This window comes from Oxyura jamaicensis, chromosome 1 (assembly GCF_011077185.1).
Source record: "Oxyura jamaicensis isolate SHBP4307 breed ruddy duck chromosome 1, BPBGC_Ojam_1.0, whole genome shotgun sequence".
Classification (NCBI taxonomy): domain Eukaryota; kingdom Metazoa; phylum Chordata; class Aves; order Anseriformes; family Anatidae; genus Oxyura; species Oxyura jamaicensis.
In genome coordinates, this window is record NC_048893.1 from 2,504,668 (window position 1) to 2,528,755 (window position 24,088).

Genomic DNA, 24,088 nt, shown 5'->3' on the forward strand with positions numbered 1-24,088 from the left:
GGGTGATCTTGCAGCTAACCCTCCGCCAGCCCCTGTGTGTTCTCACAACACAGGCTCCAAAGTCTGGGAGTGGGTGAATAATTTAACATCCGCACTTAGTCTTTATAGCTGATTTTAATGGGGGTAATAGCATTGCTAATAACAAAACCCATTGAAGACACCCCGTGCAAGTCCATAACATTAGCTTAATGGCAAAAGGTAATTGGCATGCAGTTGGAGCTGTCCTTTTGTATTAACCCTGCGGGTTTCTAGGCAGACGTCCTCTTTGAAGCTGTGGACTCAGCAGCACATGTTGAGTGAAGTACAGATGTGTTTGTGCCAAAGGAATGCAAGCCTGGATTGAGCCGGGATGCATTGCTACCCATTCACGTTTTTGCCTTGTGTTTACACCTGGCGGAGAAGACGAGAGACGGTGATGGTGCTGAAAGCACCAATGGCCATGAGCGAGCAATGGAAGGGTTGGGGACTTGTGTTGCCCAGGTGCCATGTGCCCAACCCTTCCTCTGAACTGTCACTCTTTGGGAATGCCACAACATTTAACATTCAGCCCTGGGCACATCTAATCAGGCACTTTCAAACAAGATGCCAAAAAAAAACACTCTACCGGTAAGGATTACTCTAGTTACTGGGTTGGAGGCTGCTCCTTCCCAGCATGGAGGTACCAGCAGTTCAGAAGTACCACAGATTTGTGGTGTCCTCAGCAGGGCTAGAGAGCATGGACTCTCTGCAGCCACTCTATAAGAACATCAGTCCTTTAGATGTCCCACTTCCACTGGAAAATAGTTTTCAGGGCCTTGGGTTTCCCCAGGTGAAGAGAGCTCAAGGATGATTGCAAAGGTTTTCCAGCCTGTGCCATCCCCAAGGGTACGGTGCTGACTTCCCATCGGAAATAATCGCTCCTCCCTTGACCCCACTATTTCATCCTGGCTTCATGTTAACCCTGTCCGTCTCTGTTCCCGTTTGCTCAGGTGCACGAGGAAGGAGCGGTGCGAGCGCTCCAGTGAGCCTCGGAGATTCGCCTCGGAGATGAAGCAGTGTGTCCGGCTTACCGTGCATCCCAACAACATCTCCGTCTCCCAGTACAACGTGTTGGTGAGGAACCTTAAATCTTGTCCCCGTCACATTTAATCTGCCCGTGCTGTGTGATAGACCCAGATAAGTGCAACCTGCATTTGACAGGAGTGGGAAGACTGGCAGCTCCGTGCAAGAGGTTCTCCAGAGTCCATTGACTTCCTTAGTCCATTGATCTTCCCTGGCACACAAAAAGACTCACCATGGGAGAGCATTTGGGTTTTGTTTGCTGTGAGGGCAGGTCTGAAGGGACTCCATGCCATGCAGCTGTTGTGCACACAGTCGGGTTGCTTACTTCCATGGAAAAGGGATTTGCAAATGGCTGGGAATGGAGCTTAGGCAAGTTAGAGATGACCTTTCAGAAGGAGGTTGAGGGAGGGGCACATGAATTGTTTTCATAAGCTTCATTCTGGGTGGGAAGTGTCTCCACCACCACCTCCAACCTGTTGTAGCTCTAGCACTGAGTATGCAGAGCAGAGAGGCAGGATGCAAAGCAGAGGAATCGGTCTGCCAAGGTTTATGCTAGTTTATGTGACTTCCCTCCTCACAATACTTAGCCTCTATGGCCTAGAGCTACTCAAGTCAGCAGCCAGCATGGCACACAGTGAGTGCTGGCAGAGCAGCAGATGATCCTGATCTTTGCCCAGACCTGTGGCAAGAAATTTCTATGGAAGATCTAGCCAGCTCCTGGTTTGTCCCCTGACAAACAACAATACTTTGCATGGTGAAAGCTCAGCATGCCCTAAGAAGGAGGCAAAGACCCATTTGATCCAGGCTGCTAGGGCTTTTCCCTTTGACCATAGTAGTTTGGGCTGGAATCAAAATGATAACTCACACTCCAACAGTCCCATCTCCGGATAAGTTGGTGGCTAGACCCACACCCTGAACAGTCTACATGGTGTTGCTCAAGGTGTAGCTGCCAGACATCTTCCAGCTGATAGCTTTTGGAGTGCTGAGGTCTCTTCAGTGGTAATTAAATCAGCCTTTCAAAGCCCGCATGTCCAATCATTGCCACTTTGTTTCAGCCTCTTAACTTTGCTATGACTTTACTTTCCTAGGCTTCAAACAAAAGTGATCTGAGACATCTTAAGTCCTTTGTTCTTCTGGGAGTTCAAGGTTTCTTTTTCTTATTCTCTCAGTAGTCTTTGAATTCTTTTATGTTGGAATAAATCCTGGGGGACCAGCTGGCTCAGGGCGATTGAAACTGATAACAGAATAAAAGACCTTTACCTCTAGGTTGCTCTGGCATGGCAAGTCAATCCAGAGCTGCTGGGATCAGAAGTTGCCATCATCTGACTGTTGCCCAGTCATCTGCATGAGCATTGCCATGGGAGTGTCATCTCAGTCCCCGATTGACTGGTGTCCCAGCTCATTCACAGCCACCACCGTTTCCTAGCAAACTAAGGGGGAAGCACCAATAAATGAATTGGTGTCCTTACTGAGTCTCACTTGGGTTCTAGCAAAGGATTAATGATATTGAGTTCTTGCACACAGGAGCAGAGAAGGTATCCATGTGACCAGCCAATCTTCTAGCTTCTGTTCACAAACAGAAGTTTGTTGCAGGAGTTGGACTCGATGATCCTTATGGGTCCCTTCCAACTCAGGATATTCTATAATTCTATGGACAGAGACTTGCAAAGTTGTATCTGAGGCTGTTTCAGTCCAGTCTGTAACTCCAGGATCTCAGAGAAGAGAGATTGCTGGGGACTCTCTTCTTCCCTCATTGCAGCAGCCCCAGAGCCGTCTTGTAGGATGTAGGACTTTTTGTCTGTTCAGAGTGAACCCTGGCTCATGAGGTCTGTGGTCAAGCACTACTGCTCTAACCATTGGCATCATCTTCAGCATGGCACATCTTCATTCTGCATCTTCTGTGCTCAAAGAATTATATTCATCGAGCAGAAGTTTCCTCTTCTCCATTGCTAGCAGTGAGAACAGATTTAGTTTGAGCGATGACTCCATCAGACACCCATACCTTTTCCCTGCTCCCCAGAGACAAAATTGCCTTTCCTATTGCCATTTCCACCACCTGAAAATGAAGATGCTCTCACACGGTCTTAATGTCATCCAGTGCAAAGGCCTGTCTGCTTGGCCTTTCTGCCTGATGGTGCCTCGTGTTAAGGAGCAGCCCCAGGCCTTAGTGAGGAAAACACAGCATGGAGAGGCAGTAAGCAAGAGTTGTGCTATTATCCTCTCCTGCCTTATCACCTGGACTGACCTCTTCTGTTCTTTGTGTTGGTAGAAAAAAACAAAAACAAAAAACACTTCTGCATGGATTCCTGTCTCCTTTCAGTGGCTGTCACCACAGATGGGGCCTCACCTTGTCCACAGAGGAGGCAAGTGTGGAGAGCATCTCCATTTGTGCCTGCCTCAAGTGTCTTCATTAGCAGTTGGTCACAACAACTCTAAATTTGTACTAACTACTAGGTCATTAGCATGTGCTAGAAGTACCCTGACATGCTTCTCTGATGTGGCCTGTCAGTGATCGGGGTGGGCTGGACAGGACTCTCCGTGGTGAACAGAAGTGGTGCTGGACCTTAGTTTGTGTGGGAAGTTGGAGGAATGAGAGGGTTTTTCTCCAAAGCATGACTACATTTGAAAACAGCCATGTGGTTCTTTTCTTCCATGACCGTAGGCAAAGCCAGTGGGTGCTGTGAACTCCGATAACATGGGCAATCCCTCCCTCACAGCTTTGTTTGTGTGCCGTACCCCGGTACAGCATGTCCCCAAGGCCAATCTCTTCCTCGGTGGGATGGGCAGGAGAAGTTGGTTGTGCCTCTAGGGACAGAGGCCTTGTGTGGTGGACTGAAGCCTGTAACTAGACTCTCCTTATGCAGGAACTTGGTGACAGAGCGCTCCCCCATCTGCTGATGCTAGGAGAGCAGGCCGTAGAGAGTTAGACTGGAGCGCTACAGTTTCTCTGTAGTCTGCAGAGTGCCTCTTGTGAGTAGTGGTCACCTTCCTCAGAAACCGCGTGCCGTGGGGCCACCAAAGCCCCGGTCTTCACAGCCAAAAGCTCCCTGTCTTACACTTACACTTGCATGACAGATAGCGAGCACTCCCTCCCCTCCACCGACCCAGCCAGCACTGGGACACAGTGCAGTTGTCCCCGCATAGCCACACGTCACTTGTGTCAGCATCGGCATCTCATCCCTCTCCCCCTCTGCACACACATCCCTCTCCCGAATCGCTGCTTTCTGTTGAAGGAGGATGCTCTCTCTAGCAAGAGGCTCTTTGTCCAACCTCTCCAGTGTAATTCTCTCCTGCTGGCCCAGCTCTGTTGTTCAGCTATTTTCTTTTTTTCTTTTTCTTTTTTTTTTCTCTTTTTTTTTTTTTCTGTCTCTTCTCCCCTCCCTCCTTCTTTGCTTGCAGCTGGTCTTGGAGACTTACAACGTCCCTGAGCTGTCTGCGGGAGTCAACTGCACCTTCGAGGACCTTTCGGAGATGGATGGCTTGGTGGTGGGCAGTCAGATCCAGTGCATCTCACCGGCTGCCAAAGAGGTGCCCCAGATCATCACCGAGAATGGTGGGTACCCCACACCTCCCCAACCTGTCCCATTGCTCCCTCCCTTCCTCACCCCTCGCCCTCGTGTCTTTCCTTTCGATTTTTCTCCAAGCAGAGTTTGGCATATCGGAGCCTGAAGACAGGGCAGGCATAACGCAGGGCTAGGTGGGATGCTGTGCTGCCGCTTGCTGTGGCAGATACCTGTAACACAAGTGAGCTGTGTGTGTGTGTGTTTATGTGTGCACATGTGCAAGTGTTGAGCTGCAATACCGGTACCTGCATTAACGTGCTTATATGTGTGATAGTGTGTGTCTTCAGACTGCCACCGAGTGGCAGTTGCATATATCTAGCAAAGTCAAGAGACAGACACAGGATCTCCACTCATTTATTGCCCACGGAGGTGTTACACAGCACAGGGAATCGCACTGTAAATGCTCTCAGCACACCCCATCCCACGCAGCAACCACAAAGTCCTGCAGACATGAATGAGCTTTTCCATAATTTCTTCCTGCTCCTCCCAACTATAGTTCTATATGCTCAGTTCCATGTCTCTGTCCCTGCTTTTATTCCCTTCCAGGTTCCAGGTTTGCTACTGGCTCCCTCCCAGAGTGGTCTAATACCTTGTCTCCAAGGACAGACCCCTTGCCCCCAGCGTGCCCTTTTTGGCTTCCCTTTTCCAATCACTTTTCTGATACTTCCAAAAGTACCTGTGGCTTTTACAGAGATTTGCTATATAAACCTCAACACTGTGATCAACTCAGGGAGGATAGTCGTGTTTTATTTCTTAGCTTCTTGTGAAATTTTACTGGAAAGTCTTTGAGGATCCTCTCAAGCCACAGAAATGAAGCTACACAAGCTGTCCTCACCGTCCCCTCCCTGCTCTCCCCAGGCTGCATGTGTTCTCCACTGGGATCCCAAAACAAGTCCCCAAAGGTCCTTTCCCATTTTTAGGTCCCACTGAATCATCACTCGTGTTTGCCTACCGAGATAACTGCCAGGAATTATTTCCTTGGTATGGACATCTGTCAGCCTCTAAATGATGAGCAAATAAACACAGCAGTGGAAGCTCAGAGCAGGACAGGAGGGAGAGATTTATACGAAGCATGGTTTTCAGAGAGGCTGGGCACCTGCGGCTTGTATCAGCTTCAGCAGCTGGTGCTCTGTACCTCTGCAAAGACCAAGCCCTCCACACGCAGTGCCAGAAACTGGATTTGAACCAGAGGATGTGTGGCTCTGCAGCACATCTGATCCCCGGAGCCATCCAATCCTCACATCCTGTTTTAAAATATATGCAAGAGGCTGGCAAAGTTGTTAAATACAAAGTGGTTAACGGAGCTGTCGAAGCCGGCGGAGGCAGATGGGCAGCGGAGCTGAGCACTGGCAGCAAGATGTGTTTAGTGAAGTGTGTGGTGTGTGTGATGTGTGTGTGTGTGTGTGAGCATGGCTATGTGTGTGCCCAGAGGTGGGGCAGAGCGTGATTGCGGGCACACGCACATGTTGTCACGTTTGCTTTGGCCTGATTGATTAATGAGCCTTTCAGGTGAGAAGGAAAATAATAGAGGTGAAAGGGCTGGCCAAGTCAAAGTCTTGAATTAAACATGGGACCCTTCCCCACGGAATTACTGCAATTGCTGCATCCAGTTGTTTCCTGCAGATGACAGGCTTTGAATGGGGCTTTGGCGCTGTGGGAAGAGGTAGCAGTTTGCTTGGCTTGGGAGCAGTGGGACAGGGGAGATGGTATGTAGGGGCTGAGGGTCAAGTTTGTTGCAGATGGGTGTGCCATGGAGATGGACTGGCCGTTCTGGAAGTGTGGTGGATGTCTCTTGTGTTGAGATGAGTTTTTTTGTAGACAAAAGCTGTAGCGTGTGGACTTTGGGGTGAGTAGAATGAATGAACCTGGAGGAAATGTTCACATGAGAACCTCTCTGTCCATCACCATTTCCTATGGTGCAGCCAGGGAATCCCCACCCTATCACTGTTACGGTGACTGTCCTCCTTGCTCACTCCTCCATTCTGCTTTCTCAAGGTATAACTGATCTTTGGGGACAGGATCTGGAGGTGGCCTTTTGCAGGCATGGTTGTCCTGGGTATTGGGTCAGAAATGATAAGTAATGGTGAGAAGAAAGCATATTTTTCTGAATCCCCTCAGGAAAGCATGTGTCTTTATCCTTCAGGCAGTGCATACACAGGCCACCAGTGCTTGGGGTCAAATATTCTACAGCCCCTTCCTCCTGGGGACTTCAGATGAACCTGCAGAAGTGAAGAGCTATGTGGACAGCACTTCATTTTAATGGCCTCTTTATTCCAGCCATCTCCATCCTCTCTTTCAGCTTAACTTTCTTACTTGCCAACATGATTTATCATAGTTTTGGAATTAGTGAGATATGGCCTAGACCTGTTGGTATCATCTAGCCCAGACTCTGCTCACAGGTAGGATAATTTCCAGTGGAGAAGACCTGATCCATCACTCCAGTACCATGACCTGGGGGACATGTACTTATTGAAGAATGGGGCTCTAGAAGGATTTTATTGTACTTCCTACATCTACTGAGGATAGACTACCCAACCTACTGGGAGTACTCCCAGTTTAGATGGGTGGCATGGCCATAGGGGCTCAACTAACAAAGCAGTCACACATGGATGTGTCTGTTTTTTCCTCAGGAGACCATCACATCGTTCAGCTCCAGCTCAAGTCCAAGGAAACGGGTATGACCTTTGCCAGCACCAGCTTTGTCTTCTACAACTGCAGCGTCCACAACTCGTACGTTGGTTTCCTTTGATACCTGCTTTCTATCCCACCCCTGGGTCTGCTACAGGACCTGCTGCTGGCTGGGGAACGTGTCCCTTGGGAAGTTGGTCAAGTGGGGAGAAGGACAGCAGTCAGGGTTACTCAGGTGATGGTCAGCACGGTGAAATCCCTTCTGGGAAGACCAGGAGTTGTATGGTGAACATCTGTGCTGCTTCTGAGCCTGCTGTGGAGGAAGGCATTGCCTTGAGTAGGGTACTTCCTCATGTGTCCCTCAGGCAGAGGAGCATCAGTGGGATTTTGCCAGTCAAGTGAGTCAAAAATTAACCATGACCTCAGCAAAAGGCTCCTTCATCTTCCTATTAAATGGTTGCTTATGGATGGCTGGATCCTGCCCAACTACGTGCACCTCCAGCCCTTCTCCATGCTGGCAGTCCCACCAGCTGGAGCCTGTCCCAGGGGGTTAGCATGGGTCTTGGCCTTCAAAGCTTGAAAGATGGGAGTTGTTGGTTCCTGTGTGATGTGAATGGAGCAGGGAACAGCCAGCTGTTTTCCTCAAGCCCATATTTTCCATCCTGCAAGCTCCTTTCTTGCCCCACACCCCATTCTTCTGGGGTTTAGCTGGCACAAGGGGCTGGCTGGGAGCTGCCCCACCAGAGTAGGTCTGCCAAAGCAGAAGAATGTTCTTCCAGCAGGTTGATCCACCCCTAAGCAAGGCTGAGCAGCTCTGTCACCACCACTGAGCCATCAGAAGTGCCAAAAGCAGATAATTACTGCAGCTCAGCAATTCACAAGGAAAGGCAAATCCTATTTCCATGTTCCTGCTGCTTTGACAAACAGCGTCAAAAAGCAAGTGTTGGGGGGGGGGAGAGTAGGAGAGATGGTGGTGTTAAATATTTATTGCATGTTTTGGTTTCCTACTTGACAAACTATAATACACTATCCATTTTTAATTTGATGTATCAGAGCAAGCACTTGTTACCAACTTGAAGAACAGCTCGCTGCACCAGAGCTGAAAGTGGATTGGAGATGAACGAGATTTCACGGAAAGACAGGGGAGAGGGGGTGTGTGTCTGCCTGCTGGGTTGAGTCAAGCTGTACTGGAGGCAGGTTTTTCACTCCTGCCCATTAAAAACCCAGCAGCACATACAGGAGAGGAAATTTCCCCCCCCAAGTCCCTTTCAGGTAGCAGCATGAAGGTCTCTGACAGCGTGAGCAGCCAGGAGTCGCTCCCATCCAGTGCTTGTTTTGTGTAAAGAGCTTGTTATGGCTCAGTTAGGTTCCTGGTGAGCAGACATCATATCAGATAAAAAAAAAAAAAAAAAAAAAAAAGGAAAAAAAAAGTGTGGTGTAGGTATAAGTCAGTGCTGTAAAAGAGCCACGAAAAGTGTCTGTAGCTCTTACTCTACAAGGTCTATGGGACACGGGAGAAAAAAAGCCTTCCCAGGTAGTGGGAATGTCTCTTTCCTACAAGCTGAATAGGTGACTTCTTACACATGCCCTCTGCTTCCCAGACAAGTGCTATAATAGTCTTTCTATCCCTTCTGAGATGAGGAAAAGAGTACAGCCAGCATATCTGCAGAAGCGCCATCCCTCTGTTCCATGGGCATCACGCTGCCCTCTAGCCCCTACCTTGGGCACCTTCCCATCATGTGTTCACAGCTCCCAAGGCACTACTGCAGTTCAGCAGCAAGAACACAGCAGTTTCCCATCTGACCTTGACCCCTCTTCTAATCTTGACCTTTTTGAGCATGCTTGGAGCATGTTAGACTCTTGTTATGGTCAAAAGGGGAACACACCTTGTGCATGAAGCCAAGAACTTGTTAATCTAACTAAAAGTAGTAACAGGGTAACCAAAACACAACAAAATTGTTGTTAGTCTAGTTAGATTGGTATTGAAGCAGTCTCAATTATCTAATTAGTGTAAGACACATTGGTCACAGCAACAACCAGCTCAGGCCATGGCAAGTCAAGGCCAGTTCAAAGCCAATGGTCTATTTTTCCCTTCAGGAAACACATTCATGGTCTGTCCTGTTGCCTGAAGGGTCCGGGTTGGCCAAGTGACCACTCTTTGTCTCCTTCTCCAGGTGCCTGTCCTGCGTGGAGAGCCCTTACCGGTGCCACTGGTGCAAGTACCGCCACGTCTGCACACACGACCCCAGCTCCTGCTCCTTCCAGGAGGGACGAGTCAAGCTGCCCGAGGTAGGTATGAGTGTGTGCTGTGTGTGGAGGCTTCTCAAGGCTGATGTGGATCACACCAAGGGTCCATGAAGCCTTCTCCAGCCCTGGTGCCCCCCTGGAGCTACAAGCGGTCAATGGCAAGTTCCTGGCACCGAGGGACTGGGAGGGATGGGAAATGCTGGGCGTACATCTCCACCTGGAGAGGAGAGGTTGCCTCTAAGCAAATACTCCAAGCAGCTGAGATCTGGGGGGGATTTAGGGCTACGTCCACAGTGGCAGTGGATTTTGGCAGTGCTTTGAGCCTGTCAGTGGCTTTGTGGGTTTGGTGCCTAATGACCAGTATATCAAACCGCTTCCAGCTGGGGCTGGGGAATGCCTCATTGCCAGTCACTGAGCTAGAGCTGAACTGGACCTTGGGGCTTAATACAGAGCTGGCTGCTGTGCTGCAAACACTGTCTGGCTGGTATTGTAACTAACGAGCACTTGCAGACAAGTGGAGCTCCGGAGAATACAAATAGGAAGCCACTTAATTACTTCCTGGTCAGGAATGGTCTGAAAGCATCCCGGCCTGTCTGCTAAATGACCTGAGATGGCTCGTTGCTTGCCTGGCCCAAGGGACCAGTACCCATTAAGAGATCTGATATCTGCTGAACCACCGGGCACGGAGGCGGCGGCTGAAACCTCCGCTGACGTGTGCTGCATTTGGAGGCTGAAATCCAAGCTGCTCCCAGCGCTGCCTGCTGGGTCTGGTGTCTTTAAAACGTCCCCCTGCCTGAACCCCAGACCTTGTCGGAAGCAAGTTTGCGGGACCAAACAACATGTGTGTGTGTAGTGGTTTCATACCCCTATGGCATCACCTGTTCCCTCTCCATCCTCCCTTAACATATGTGCTGGTTGAGATGCCCCAGATCAGACATCCTGAACTGCAGAGGCACTGGGACACACATAAAAATTCATGAGCGGGGAGGTTCCCAGCTCTTTGTCTAGCAGGATGCAGCATTTGCTGTTAGTCTGCTGCAAAACTTGCTGAGAACTCGGAGGGAGGATGTTTGACACCCTGTGCTGGGGGTGAAGTGGTGCAGGAAGGCAGCCCAGGGTCCAGTCCAACCAGGTGCCTGTCCCAACCAGACAGCACCTACTGCTTTGCATGAAGCCTTGGCAGAATTTGGTCAGTCCTACTGACACACCTGCCACATCAGACTCACCTTCCCAGTTCCCATCTCTTCTCTCCTTGAGCCCCTGCACAGTGAAAGACCTACATATCTCAGTGTATCTCCTCCTCCTTTGGTCCCCATCATATCTCTGGTACTTCTGACACTTGCTTCCATCAGAAATGAGATCATGAGAAGCTCTGCATCATGCCAACTCCTTAGGGAATGGACTGGGGATTACACAGCACCTGATCTTTATCCCCACCAAGGTCTTGATCTGTATCACTGGGGAGGAAGCAGTGGACCCTCTCTTCTCCAGACCGCCCCATGTGAGCACTCCTTTTCCATCACTGCTTTGTGACCTCTCACTGGGTTTCCTAAAGGCACCACCTTCTTGCTCCTGAGAAACCATCTTGCTGACTTACCTCCATTGACATCTCCATTTGTTTTTGGTTTTGCCTTTAGTTGTTTCCTTTTCTGTCCTGTATCAGGCCTGTTCATTGAGTGGGTTCCCTGAACAATAGAAACCATTTGGTATCTTGAAGCCAAAGCTGGCTCCTTGTTGCCCTTTCAGACCTCCACCCAGTTCCCGATGATGCAACTCAACTAATCAGGTCAACAAGTCCGAGGTCCACTTCCAGCCTTCCCAATGCTGTCTTCAGAAGCGCCCAAAACCTACCATCATCTTGAGTGGGCCTATTTTAACTGGCCTTTCATCTCCATCTGCAGTTCTGCTTTCCTCCACAAGTACTTCGACTCCCTGAGGATGCAAGAAGGGCGTGTTGGGTGCCATCTGGGGATGGGCGTCTCCTAAATTTTGTACATCTCAAGGAGGTACTGGTGGGAAACTGTCCTCCCAGCGTGGGATGGTTGCACCACCATCCCATTTGCAGTCCTTCCATCAGTCTGCTGAGCAGATTAGCGTGGCCATCTTCCAGGATTGTGTGGTCTGCTTGCACCACGAGACTCGCTGCCAAGCAAACAAATATTAGTGCTACTTTGCCGTATGGACCGGTGCCAGCAACTCCCTCCCTCTGTAATCATCACTGCTAGCGTGTGAAGCCTGCTCCCCCTCCTCCACACCATGGTCTTCACTCTCTCTTTGCTGGTACACCCACCTCCAGGTATTTTTCTCTGTACAGCGTCTTGCCCCCATGTGGGTTGAGGCTTCCCACTCTCCAGATGGCCAGGGCTGCAAAGGGTCCAGTGGGGCTGATATCCATCACCCCTGGGCCATCCTGGAGCACTCTGAGGGTTGGTTTGTGCCCTCGTGTACTTCTGGCTCTGTTGTTTCCTTAGCACATCTCACGGGTTTCTGGATTCCCATGGGATCAGCTTGCCCTTCTTTTAGGTTTTCTTCATGTGCTCTGCAAGTCTTTTTTTTTTTTTTTTTTTAAATGTGTTTTTCTGATTTTTATTTTTGCTTGAAGTATGGGTTGCTGGTGAATGCAGAGCACAGGATGAATTTGAGACTGACCCTGATGGAGAACAGAAAGGCCATTAACCATGCTGTTCAGAAGGGAAAACACTGTTTTTCCCTGTACAGCCCATGATCTAGTGTCCAGGGTGGCTTCTGAATCCCACGATGGACAGCAGTGATCTGTCCATCTGGGCTGGGGCAGGCCAGCTGTCCTAGCATCACCCAGCAAAACCAACCCAGAGATGAGGCTAAGGCAGAAGAGACACATCCCTCTCTGTCAGCAAGGAGTCGGGACTTGATATTTGTCATTTGTCAGGTGCTTGGTGAATCAGCTCAGCCCATAATGGGGCTGAACCAACTAGTCTGGGATCCTTGGGAAAGCCTGTGTTTGCTCCTGGTTAAGAACTCCAGCATGGTCATAAAGCAAGAGTATTTATGATTATGGTGCTGAACTCAATCAAATAGGGTTGACGATGTCTCTGGATGATTTGCGGCAGAAATACTTCACCTTGACGTATAATTTCCCTCTACAGCAGGTTTTTGAAAGCCAAGTGCACTCACTTGAAATATACCGAGTGACTTCTTGCTTTAGAAAGGGGATCTGATATTATTGCTGTTGAGGGCGGGAAGGGAGAGAAGGATGAAAACAAGATATTTTAATACTTAAGTGGATTTTTTTTATTATTTTTTGTTTGTTTGTGGTTTTGTCTTCTTTTCCTGAACAGAGCAGGTGGCAAAAATGGAGAGAATTACAGCTTAGAGGGGAGCAGGCTTTGCCTATACGTGTTTCTTGGGCATCCTTTTTTTTTCTGATTTTGACATTTGTTGTTGACTATTGCAAAAGTCATGGTGAAGGTTTAATGTTGCACTGCAAAGCCTTGCGTTGTAGCCCAATACCCTGTGAAATCAACCTTCCTTATCACAAACACTGGGTAAGAGCTCACTCATTTTCTTCTGTAAATGGACAAAACAGCCAAATAGTGGAGGGAAACTGAGGCACGGATGAATATATCAATTAATCAGGAGGTCCTGGTATGATGGGAGCTCATCTCTCCTGAGGCCTATTCTCTCCTGATGTATGCGCCCATCTCTCCTGCTGTCTGTTACCCAACACACCTGATCCAGTGACACAGTTCTCATAGTTCTGTGCATGCTGGGCTGGTGGGTAAGCTGGGGTAGCCTACTTGAGCTGATGGGAGAAAGGATTAAGGCTTCTTTTGTGCTGTCTTCTGTAAGATGAACACTATCTTGTTCTGGGCCTTGCAAGGAATTTAGCTTTGTGGGGGGAGAAGAGAGGGAAAAAAAGGCAAAAGCAAAAAGCAAGCCCAGATAACAAATCTGTTATCTGCTGGGTTTAAAAGATACATAATCATTTAATTACCTTGAAGGAGGTTTTCATCTTTCCCTGCTCAGCCGATTTGTGCGCGTGTGTTTTTCTTCCTCCCCCAAACAAGCTTTTTATTAAAAGGATTTTCATCTGCCGCCGAAAAAAAAGAGAAGAGAAGAAAAGATCTCGCACCAAAGTGTTTTATGTCGAGTTGTACGTGCTAATGACAGTAAAACCCACATAAAAGCAACGACTGCTTCAAATATTAATTTGTCAAAAGCGGTAGAAAGCTGTGTGAGCTGCATGCTGGCAAGCAGCTGCCAAGGAGCGGGGCGCTGCTTCGCCCGGCGCTTGCTGAATGGAGAGCGGTGCTGGCAGGGTCTGCAACGAAACACACTGATTTATCTGTGGCCCGCTGCTTGTTATTCCTGGTGGGTGCTTTTGGGGAGAAGTAAGGGGTGAAAAAGAAGGCAGGGAGGGATAAGGGCAGCTCAGCTTGACACTAGTAGTGCCCAAGTCTCCTTGTCATGGGCTTTGTAGGAAACAGCACCCTTGGCCATCCTGCTGCTGCATCTCAGCTTGGCTCAGGGAAGGCTTTGGGCAAGCAGCTTGCTCCAGATGAGCAAGCAGGTCTCCAGGGACCCCAAATGTCCTGCTTCGTGCTCTTTTCAGGGAGCAGAAGGAAGGCACAGTGCCCAGCTCCTCCCCAAATGCACTCCTGCAGAAACACCCGGGTGGCTTCACCAGGGAAGGGCAGAGGAACCCCAGGGACACCTGATGAGCTTGGTGACCCCCTTGCTCTCCTGCGTGGACAAACCTTCTGATGATGCTTCTTCAGTTGTTGCTGTGGCAACTGCTCAGTTTCCCTCCTGCTCCTGTTTCCAGCCCCCGTTAACCCGGCCAGAGAGGCGGCTGCTGGAAGCATCAGTGAAGGGAAGAGAAAAAAAAAATCAAATTAATGTCTATTATATCTCAGGGATGCTAATGACAGCGTCAGCAAGGCCAGTACCAGAGGACTGAATCCTTCCCCGCTTGTTGATCATCCCCTCGCTCATCCTGGCACCTGTCTATCATTAAGGGGAGGATGTGAGGTGTAGTTTCTATGGAAACTGCAGAAAACCTGCTGCACCCAAGCGCTGTGAGCAGGCAGGGGACCAGCAGGGGAGGCGTGGGGACCAGGAGCAGCTCTGGGCAGGCAGCAGAGAGCAGGCAGACCCTTATACAGTATCTGCACCCCATGGGGATAGGATGGGGCATAGTGGTGCAGGCATTTCATGGCATATCCATTTTAACAGCAGGGGGGTTGGTGTTTATCAGCTGCTTACTTTTTAGGAGGATTTCCAAGTGTGTGTCCTGTCCTGTTGGCATCCTTTCTGGGGGATGACGGGGGATCCAGGAGGGGATGTAGCTGATGGTTTGGATTGAGCTGTAGCTCGGGGCTCCTGGTGGTTTGGCATTCCAGGCTGTGGAATTTCAGCCCTGGCTATCATTTAAGCCCTTTCCCAGAAATGGAGATATGTCATGTTGTAGATGCTTCCACTTCAGAGGTGGTCCTTTAGGCAATAATAATAAGAAATTAAACTCAGAATCTGCAGACCAGGCAGAAAATCATAGAATCATAGAAAGTGTTCCCCTTGTCCATGTAGGTCTGTTAGAGCATGGGAATACAAGAGGAAGCTGCTCGGAGACAGTGTCAGGCATTGTGTGGGGCCAAGGGTTTTATTTCAGCAAATGAAACTTTTATTCCCACCTCAGCGTTGCCTCTGTGTCTCTCACAGCCTCCTGTGGCTTCAGTAAGCACTTTTTGCTCATAGATGCTTGTGCAGTGCTTAGTACCTGGAGCTGGGATCTCACTGGGGCTGTTCACGAGACGTCTCTGAGCCTTTGCAAACAAATTAAGCAATTTGCTTTTGTGGTAAGCCAGCACTTGTCCTGACTTAAACTGAGGTGAAGAAGAAGATCACAAAATCATAGAATCATAGAGTATTCCGAGTTGGAAGAGACTCATAAGGATCATCAAGTCCAACTCCTGGCACCGCACAGGTCTACTCAAAAGTTTAGACCATGTGACTTAGTGCACAGTCCAAACGTTTCTTAAATTCAGACAGGCTTGGTGCAGTGACTACTTCACTGGGGAGCCTGTTCCAGTGCTCAGCCACCCTCTCAGTGAAAAATCTCCTCCTGATATCTAGTCTGAACTTCCCCTGCCTCAGCTTCACCCCGTTCCCGCGGGTCTTATCACTGGTGTTAATGGAGAATAGGTCACCTGCCTCTCCACTCCCCCTTGTGAGGAAGTTGCAGACCACGATGAGGTCCCCCCTCAGCCTCCTCTTCTCCAGGCTGAACAGGCCCAGTGACCTCAGCCGCTCCTCATTAAGTCTTCCCCTCCAGGCCCTTCACCATCTTCGTCGCCCTCCTCTGGACACTCTCCAACAGTTTCATGTCCTTTTTGTCCTGTGGTGCCCAGAACTGCACACAGTACTCGAGGTGAGGCCGCACCAGCGCAGAGTAGAGCGGGATGATCACTTCACTTGCCCTACTAGCGATGCTGTGCTTGATGCACCCCAGGACACGGTTGGCCTTCCTGGCTGCCAGGGCACACTGCTGGCTCATCTTCAACTTGCTGTCAACCACGACCCCCAGATCCCTCTCTGCAGGGCTGCTATCCAGCGTCTCGTCGCCCAGTCTGTGTGTACGGGCAGGGTTGCCTCATCCCAGGTGCAGGACCTGGCACTTGCTTTTGTTAAACTTGAGTTTTAAACTAAAGTTTTTGTTAAACTTGGTTGGTGATCGCCCAGTTCTCCAACCTGTCCAGATCTCTCTGCAAGGACTTTCCACCCTCGTCCGAGTCTACAACTCCTCCAAGTTTGGTGTCATCAGCAAATTTGTTCAAAACACCTTCTAGTCCTACATCCAAATTGTTTATAAGATGGAAGGCCTGTGTGTGACAAGGCTTGTTCTGTTATTTTGGGGTACCTTTTGTCATTTCTTGAGGCTTTCTCCCCCATGGTTTTCCAGCTGGCAGGGGAAAAGGCTAGTAACTTGTTCAGTTGCATTCACTTTTAGCTGGTTTTCTGATTATTATGGAGATGGATCTGCAGGAAATCTGTCCTGGGGCAGGGCAGCTCCATCATGTCCATGCTGAGACCAGGAATCAGACCACAACAGGAACTGATAGCTGATGGAAAAAGGCCTCGTTATGAGCTATTCATCTTCCCTTAATACACACATTATTTTCCTTGGGTCATAGGCTTCAGCTTCTTCAGGGAGATTATTTTGAATGGAGATGTAAGAAGCGTCTGATACTCAATACCGTGTCCCTGCTAAGTGCTGTACGTACCAGCTGGGCAGTTCATCTTTGTAATGTAAGATTATTTATCCCACCGGACAGAGTGATTTCAGAATGCAACAGGGTAATATTCATCTGTCCCCGCCAACACAGCACCCTTGAAATAACATCAGGAAGAGCTTATGTTGTTTTGATAGCCTGACTCAGTCCAATGCCATTGCAATGGCTCAAGTGGCTACAGGGCTTTCTGGCTATCTGAACATCTGTTAGGACTGCTAGGATCTGTGCAACACCCTGAAATTTGAGGGAAAAGTTGTTGCCAAAGAGGAAGGACAATTCCCCATTCAGTCTTAGCGTGGAGTGATGACCTGGCCCTGAAGCAGGAAGTTTTTGCTTTTCTCCATTGTAGCATCAATTGTGTTCACTGTTTTGGGACTTGGGAGCTTTTGGGACCTGGCCAAGGAGAAACATTCTCAGGATGTTGAAGCCACAGATAAGCAGCTGTGCTGAACTGTGTCTTCTGCCCTGCTTGGGGCATCTCCAGGAGGCTGAGCCCAGATCCTCCTTCCCCTGCCGTGTCTTTGCGCACAAGTCCATTTGCTTTGGCTTGGGTGTTATCTCATGCTGTCACAGACCTCAGTGAGGAGGAGGGTGATAAGAGCCACGATATCATTGTCCTGACCTTCCCAGTGTGCAGCCCAGGGTGTTATGATTCCTTGGGCTTGTGTCCTTGTTTCCGAAGGAAGCAGGATTGCGTCAACATGGTCTGCGTGTGCACGTCCAACCCATCTGTTGCTCAGCCTTCTGTTGGCTTCTGAACTCAACGGCCATTTCCAGCCGTGTTGGGCCAAGGAGTGGAGCTCCCAAAGATACTAAGTTCCTACAAACTTCGTAAAAAATGGGAAGCTGTAGAGAAGAAAGCAACTTTCAGTTCTCTCTTATGAAGAAAACACTACAGCTTGGCCTCAAAGCTGTGGTCTCCCCATTCCTTCTGAGGAAGCCTTGGTTGGAGAATATTCCTTCAGGATGCAAAACCCATTTGTGGGCACAAATATATTGAAAACTTAGTTTTGTTGGAGAATTACATGTCATTGTCATTGGTACCCACTAGATGAGCAGTAAGAGGTACTATTGCAGTTCTGAAAGTTTGCAGACTTGTTGGGATTACAGTGGAGTGTATGGTTGTGCTTTATTATACATGAAAGGTCTTGAGAACCTCAGATAGAAGTCCTCACAGAAGGACAGAAGAAGTCAGGGTAGGCAGAAGGATGCAGAGTCATGGAATATTAATTAATGAAGAAATTCATTAGTGCGTCAGAAGCTGATTGTGCTCAGCTGTTCTCTGCTCCATGCTTCCCATGGCTTTGCACGATCCATTTTTACCATGTGTGATATCTTGAGAGGACTGGCTTACCTAGCCAGGGTTTTACTTAACAAATTCAAGACTTTGTCCCACAAAGTTACCTTGTCTCCCTTACACACATCACTTTCTTCAGTGTACACACTCATATTTCTTACGATTTCAAAACCAGACAATTTTCACTCAGGAAATGCCAGAAAATAGATTGTTTCCACATCTCTCCTTTGAGCAGATGTACCCAATGACACCACAATCATCTACAATTTTTTTCACCCGTCCACTCCCTCCATCCAGTGACCAGAAGGCTCCTGCTCTCCGGATCATTACTTTTCCTTCTGAGCATGTGTCAAAGTGGCAAAGGGCCGAAGAAAAGCTAATGTTGTGTCTCAATTTAAAAAGGATAAATGCAGAGCTTGGCTAATTATGGCAGCCTGACCTTGATCACAGTGAAATAATGGAACAGCTGAGAAGGGCTCTATTAATAAAGAATTAAAGGAGGGTAAAATCATTAACATTGATCAGCAGAGATGTGTGGACTGGTTTCTGAGGCAGAGTTGTCCTAGGTCGGGATCCAGCTCTTGGCAGCCCTGGGTCACTTCCCAGCATTGTCTGCATGGCCTGGGGGTGCCACTTTGCTCCCCATCAAGGGACTGAGTCCTGAGCCACATGAGGAGGTTAGACATCTTCATTTATCTTCTTTTTCTTTTGAGTGCACACCCTTTGCTGACCAGCATCAGTCATCACTCATTGCCCTTTACATTGCTGAAGCCGGGGACCTAGGAGGCCGTGGCAGCTGGGCTAATGATCTGCTGTTGATCTGATCGTGTCCCGTGCTCCAGCAGTGATGGCTGTACACTAATCTGTGCAATCTAGCAGTGCTAGAGAGGGCAGAGCTTAAACAGGACCACATCTCCTCCACAGACCGAGCTCCGGCCCCCAGGCCAGCCACCTTTTCCCAGAATCTCTTGCAATATCTGTCAGAAAAAAGCTGTTTTGTGATCCTGAGTGCATGGAAGGCTCTAAACTAGAAAGTAACCACCAGAAGTGACAGCGATGCAAGGACTCAATTACTCCTTTGTTGTCTCTGCAGATGTTTACACTTCCCATAAATCCTGTTGCTTTCTCCTCATCAGCTGCCTTTAAAGTTCTGAGCATTTTCTCCGTGTATTATTACTTTTGCTGTGCCAATAAGTAAGTACACCATCAATCAAGCTAACAGCATTGTAAACTTAGGAAGTGAAGATAAAATATATGGTGCATTAAAAAATTCTTTGACCGGGTGAGCTTTTTGTAGCCGGTTTGATTGCTGCTGGTGCTGATGTAAATTTGGGGGAAGTATATCCAGAAATTTATGAAGCTTGGAAGCCTGCCTGCAAAGCATTGACCTGAATCCACTTTATAACCTAATAATGTTCCCCAGCACTGTTTGTGTAAATTTTAAATATAATTTTACAATGCTAAGAATTAGTGGTGTAATAATGTAAACACAAGGCGGACCGTAACTCACCCCTTCGCCTCCCGCACCGGGGAACGCCGGGCTCGTGGCTGCTTTGTTCTCTCCAAATTATCCTAGGCCCGGGAGGTTGTATGAGAGTTTAAAAGTGATTCACAAAGGACCCAGTTTGTCACCCACGGAGCCCGAAGCTCGCCGTGGCAGTGCAGGGGAGATGCTAAACAAGGGGCTGATGCTGCTCGGGTGCTATCCCAGCCCCGACCCAGGGTGTGAGAGAGAAGTTCAGGCAACATATTCCAGGCAGTCCCTGCTGCCTCTCATCTTACTGTTTTCCTGCTTTTTATCCAGGGGAAATCTGATTCCTCTAAAGTCAATGATTAAAAAAAATGCTTTTTTTTGTTTGCTTGCTTTCATTATTTACTCCTTCTTTCCCTTCCTTTTCTTTCTCTTTCCCTGTTCTTATGTTGTTGTTGGCGGTGGTTTTCATTTTCTTTCTTAAAGTGATTTTTAATCTAATCTAAAAAACAGGACATCCAGAGGCTGTGGTCTAGATATCTTTGTGAAGAACCAATCCCTGTCTCTCAAATCTTACCTTCTTGGCTTGGTTACAGTACAGAGTGGGAGGGTGAGAAAGCCACAGTTCACTGCAGCTTACCAGAGCAGATGGACAAAAAAATTTTTTAAGTATTTTATTTACATAATATATGAGTAAATAACAATCTGAGTATCATTACTTGTGAGATCCAGAAGGGCTTCATGTGGAAGAAACAGTCCCCACTTAGATGTACTTTGCGCTCATGTTCCTTCTGGGCAAGATGGCTTAGACAAGTGCAGAGGTGGACGTTGAACAAAAGATGTATAAAGGAGTTTTTTAAAAACAAAATAACTACAACAACAAGAAAAAAAGAAGTTGTGGATACCCCATCCTTGGCAGAGCACAAGGCCAGGCTGGATGGGGCTGGGGGCAGCCTGGGCTGCTGGGAGGTGTCCCTGCCATGGCAGGGGCTGGGATGAGATGGGCTTTGAGGTCCCTTCCAACCCAAACCCGTCTGGGATTCTGTGATTCTCTGATGGCAGGAGGAAAAGGGAGCTAGATGCATTGAGACTAACAGTGAAGGAATTGGTCTTGGTGTCTGTGTCTGGTTCTGAATGGGAGAATACTCTCCTGGGAAAAAAAAAAAAAGGATGAAAAATGACTGCCAGGAGTTGGTTTTCTCGCCAAACACACCTACAAAGCAGGCAGAAATAGATCAGCTCCAGTTTTCCTCTCCATAAGGTGGAGATCCTGTCAGTGCTGCCAGGGATCCTGAGGGAGCATCGTGAAGGAAAAGTATGGAAGCTTCCCTCGCGTGAATGCTCTGAGTGACAAGGGGTGCACAGGGAAAGACAAATGAACTGGGACCCCAGTATTAGGCTGCTGGTAGGTGGACGGGTCATTGTGTTTAAAACTGATTTACCTATTTCCGTGTAGGATGCCTGCCATTCAAAATAAATCTAACCCGTTTTCCTTTGGAAAATGGAAAAGGCTTTGGTGAGACTTGGACTCGTGGTCCTGGCCATAAATAATGACAGAGTGTGGAACTGCACAGAATAAGGTTAAGAGAAACCCTGTGCAATATTACCAGACCATGAAAGACCCCTACACGCTTCGTACCTGGGAGAGGAAGATAACTCAGGGTTTCTGGTCAGTCTCCAGCTTGGCCTGGAAAACAGCATGACGAAATCCCCAAGAAGTCATAACTCTGTATGTATGGAGCACCATAAAGGGAGCAAAGCAATTAGCTCAGGGCTAAGACCATGTAGCCTCCGAGAGGTTTCATCCCCCCTTTTAGCAGACTCCTCAGGATGGCACTCACTGGGGACTCGGGGCGGTGATGAGAGCCATAACACATATATGAGAGAAGAGGAGAGAAGGGGGCTCTCCTATTACTGAGACTTCATTATTTCTGCAGGCTGCAGCAAAACACATTTGCAGGCACTCTGCGAGGAGTTATAAATAAGGAAAATTAAACTACCATCGACCCAATGAGCGCAGCCCATTTCATGTGGTGTTTTCGCTACAAAAGCTCTCTGACTTGAAAGCTGGCAAAATTTGGTGATTTGAGGTGTGCATTGCTGCTGATACGAGCAATTGGCAAGGGTGGAGGATATTATTTTAAAGGGGCTGACTCATTTGGAAGCATTTAAGGAATATAATGAAAATACATACACAAAATGGATCGACCAGAGTCTGCTTTCAAGTAAGTTGCTCTGATACAGATAAAACTGGATTTTAGCTCCTCTGGAATCTGAACCATCTCCCCTTAAAGTCAAGGGTAAGCCTTGATTTATTATATCCCAAAGACAAAAGGGTTGGGATTGTGCTGTTCCTTGGTCCAGTTGTAGGCAGTGGGTTGTTTTGGCTCCCCCTACATCATGCCAAAAATGCCCTTAGTTGATGCACATGGCAGAGGAAGGGTAAAGAGAAGCTACCCAGAATTTTTAAGTACCTTTCTGCTTGGGTTCTGCTGCTGAATCTGTTCTCAATCTGACGTTATACTCTCAAAAATATAATCCTGAGCAGGCACCGAAAGCTGGATAAGGCTTGACACAGGCTACAAAATTGAGTACTGTGTTTGAATTTGAACCCGGAGCCTAGCCCAAGTTCATTGGTTTTCCGTGGCACATCACCCAAGGAAATTGCCTTCCCCCACCTCCCAACCCCCCCGTTTCAATTAGAAAGAACATTAGGTCAATCAGATAAAGCCACATTGGGAGGATTTCCTCTTTATGGCGCTTGCCTCTTCAATTATCTATAATGAACTTCCTCACAGCACTGCAAAGCTTTTTATATGCAAACGAATCCTGTTTTGGGGCTGCCACAATCGCGGCTTGTTAATGAACTTGAAACAAGTGTTATCGAAAAGGTTACAGCACCAGTGGTCGGGGGGGACGGGATAAAGCTGGGCAAGAGCCTACAGAGCCAGGATTGGCCTGCAGGTAACGTCGTTGGCTATCTTCAAGCCCCCCATCCTCCAGCCCCCTTCGGAGGCTTTGCTGTTTGACAGACATCAAGTAAAAGGCCCACTCTTGGGAAAAGGCTGCTCGGCGGCAGATAGGGCTTTGCCACCCCTCTGTCCCACCGATGCGCGCTGCCAACACATCTCTTCCTCAACCGGGGGAAGAAAATAATAAAGATGATGATGCCAAGGTCTGTTCTTGTGCCAGAAGAGAGAGAGGGAGCTGATTTCGAGGCCCCAGGACATGTGAGGTAGGGAAGCCTGTGCAGGGGAAAAATCTGGGGGGGGGGGTTGAAGCTATGCAGCCCCAAAAGGTATTTATGCATGGCATCTTCTGGAGGGATAACAACTGGACTCTCTCACTCATTTTAATATAGCCTAAATCATTGGGATGGTGTTGCCCCTCCTTCCTAGGTTTTATAAGTCTACCTCACGCAGGGTTAGATTATTTCTCACTTCTTTATGCTGAGTAGCTACTTAACCCTGCAGCTAACCCTAACACCAGTGCGCCTCGATAGGGCAAAAGCATTGAACAGAAAGGTGGAAAGACTTTTTGTCCTACTGTTAAGACAAACACTTCTGCAGCAGTTCTTCAGGTATTGCATTTCAGCATTACTATTTCCCTGGGGATGTCACGTCATGGGACAGGACAACAGCAAGAGCAGGGAGGGTTGGGACAAGGTGTAGCTCTTCGAGGACTCCTGGGGGTCCAACACCTTCAAGCTTCTTTCCCCACTGGCTCTGTCTTTAGCATAATGGAGCATAAGGCAACTTCCACCACTCATACACCCAACTTCCTGGGGCCTCCTCAGGTGTGTGTCATTGGTGAAGTGCTGTACAGCACCAGGACCCCAGGAAAAACAGAGCATAGCACTGGTAGAGCTCATCGCTGCAATGCAGTACTGCGTGGGCTTGCCACCTCTGATCCATACCCTGTACAGCCAGGTTAATGTGATAGCCCATTTAGCCTCAGGCCATGGTAGCACATATTAAAGAAGACCTTGTGTCAGCTTAACATCATCAGATAACCAGATCCAGGGTGGTTCACCTCCATCCAGCTCCAGTGACTGTGTGCTTGGCTGTCTTGGTTCTGGTGTTAACCTGGGCCATGCTAATTGAACTCCATCAGCACTTACCAATTACTTACACCTTTAGCATCACCCTATAAGCACAGATGGGAAATCAGGTTGCCACAGAGGGCTCTTTCATGTGGCATCCCCTCTGGCACAGACAGACAGACACCGAGGAAGGCTTCAGGACTTCGCTGCAGCTGCACGCTGGGTGGATGCTGGATTTTCCTCCTGCCCCTGGCCATGGGCTGGCTGACACCTGCAGTGTGATGACTGATGGCTCTTATAATTCTGTCCCTGGCTGGTGTAACTGCAGATGTTCCACGTCTAATCCATTTCTTTATCTTCCTAAGCTATTTGCTTCGGTGAGATGTTTCCACCATCTGCTCTAACAAGCTCCCAGGCTCTCATAAGCCATAAATTCCACTTGCCTTGTTCTCCAGCCCTGGATCCAGTGTTTTTCTTCTCTTGTCCCTTACCCACAACTTTTACCTCTTTAGGTTATTTCCCTGTCACTGT

At 48.4% G+C, this 24,088-nt stretch overlaps 1 protein-coding gene across 2 annotated transcripts in view; it reads left to right on the top strand.

Annotated features, from left to right (window-relative positions):
* The window catches only part of PLXNA4 (plexin A4), a 407,314-nt gene that overhangs the window by 294,646 nt on the left and 88,580 nt on the right, over positions 1-24,088 (top strand). For both annotated transcript variants that reach the window (XM_035315928.1, XM_035315929.1), the window contains exons 6-9: positions 969-1,092; positions 4,441-4,594; positions 7,235-7,334; positions 9,407-9,521. In XM_035315928.1, coding sequence (XP_035171819.1) covers positions 969-1,092; positions 4,441-4,594; positions 7,235-7,334; positions 9,407-9,521 — 493 coding nt within the window. The remainder of the gene's footprint in view (positions 1-968; positions 1,093-4,440; positions 4,595-7,234; positions 7,335-9,406; positions 9,522-24,088) is intronic.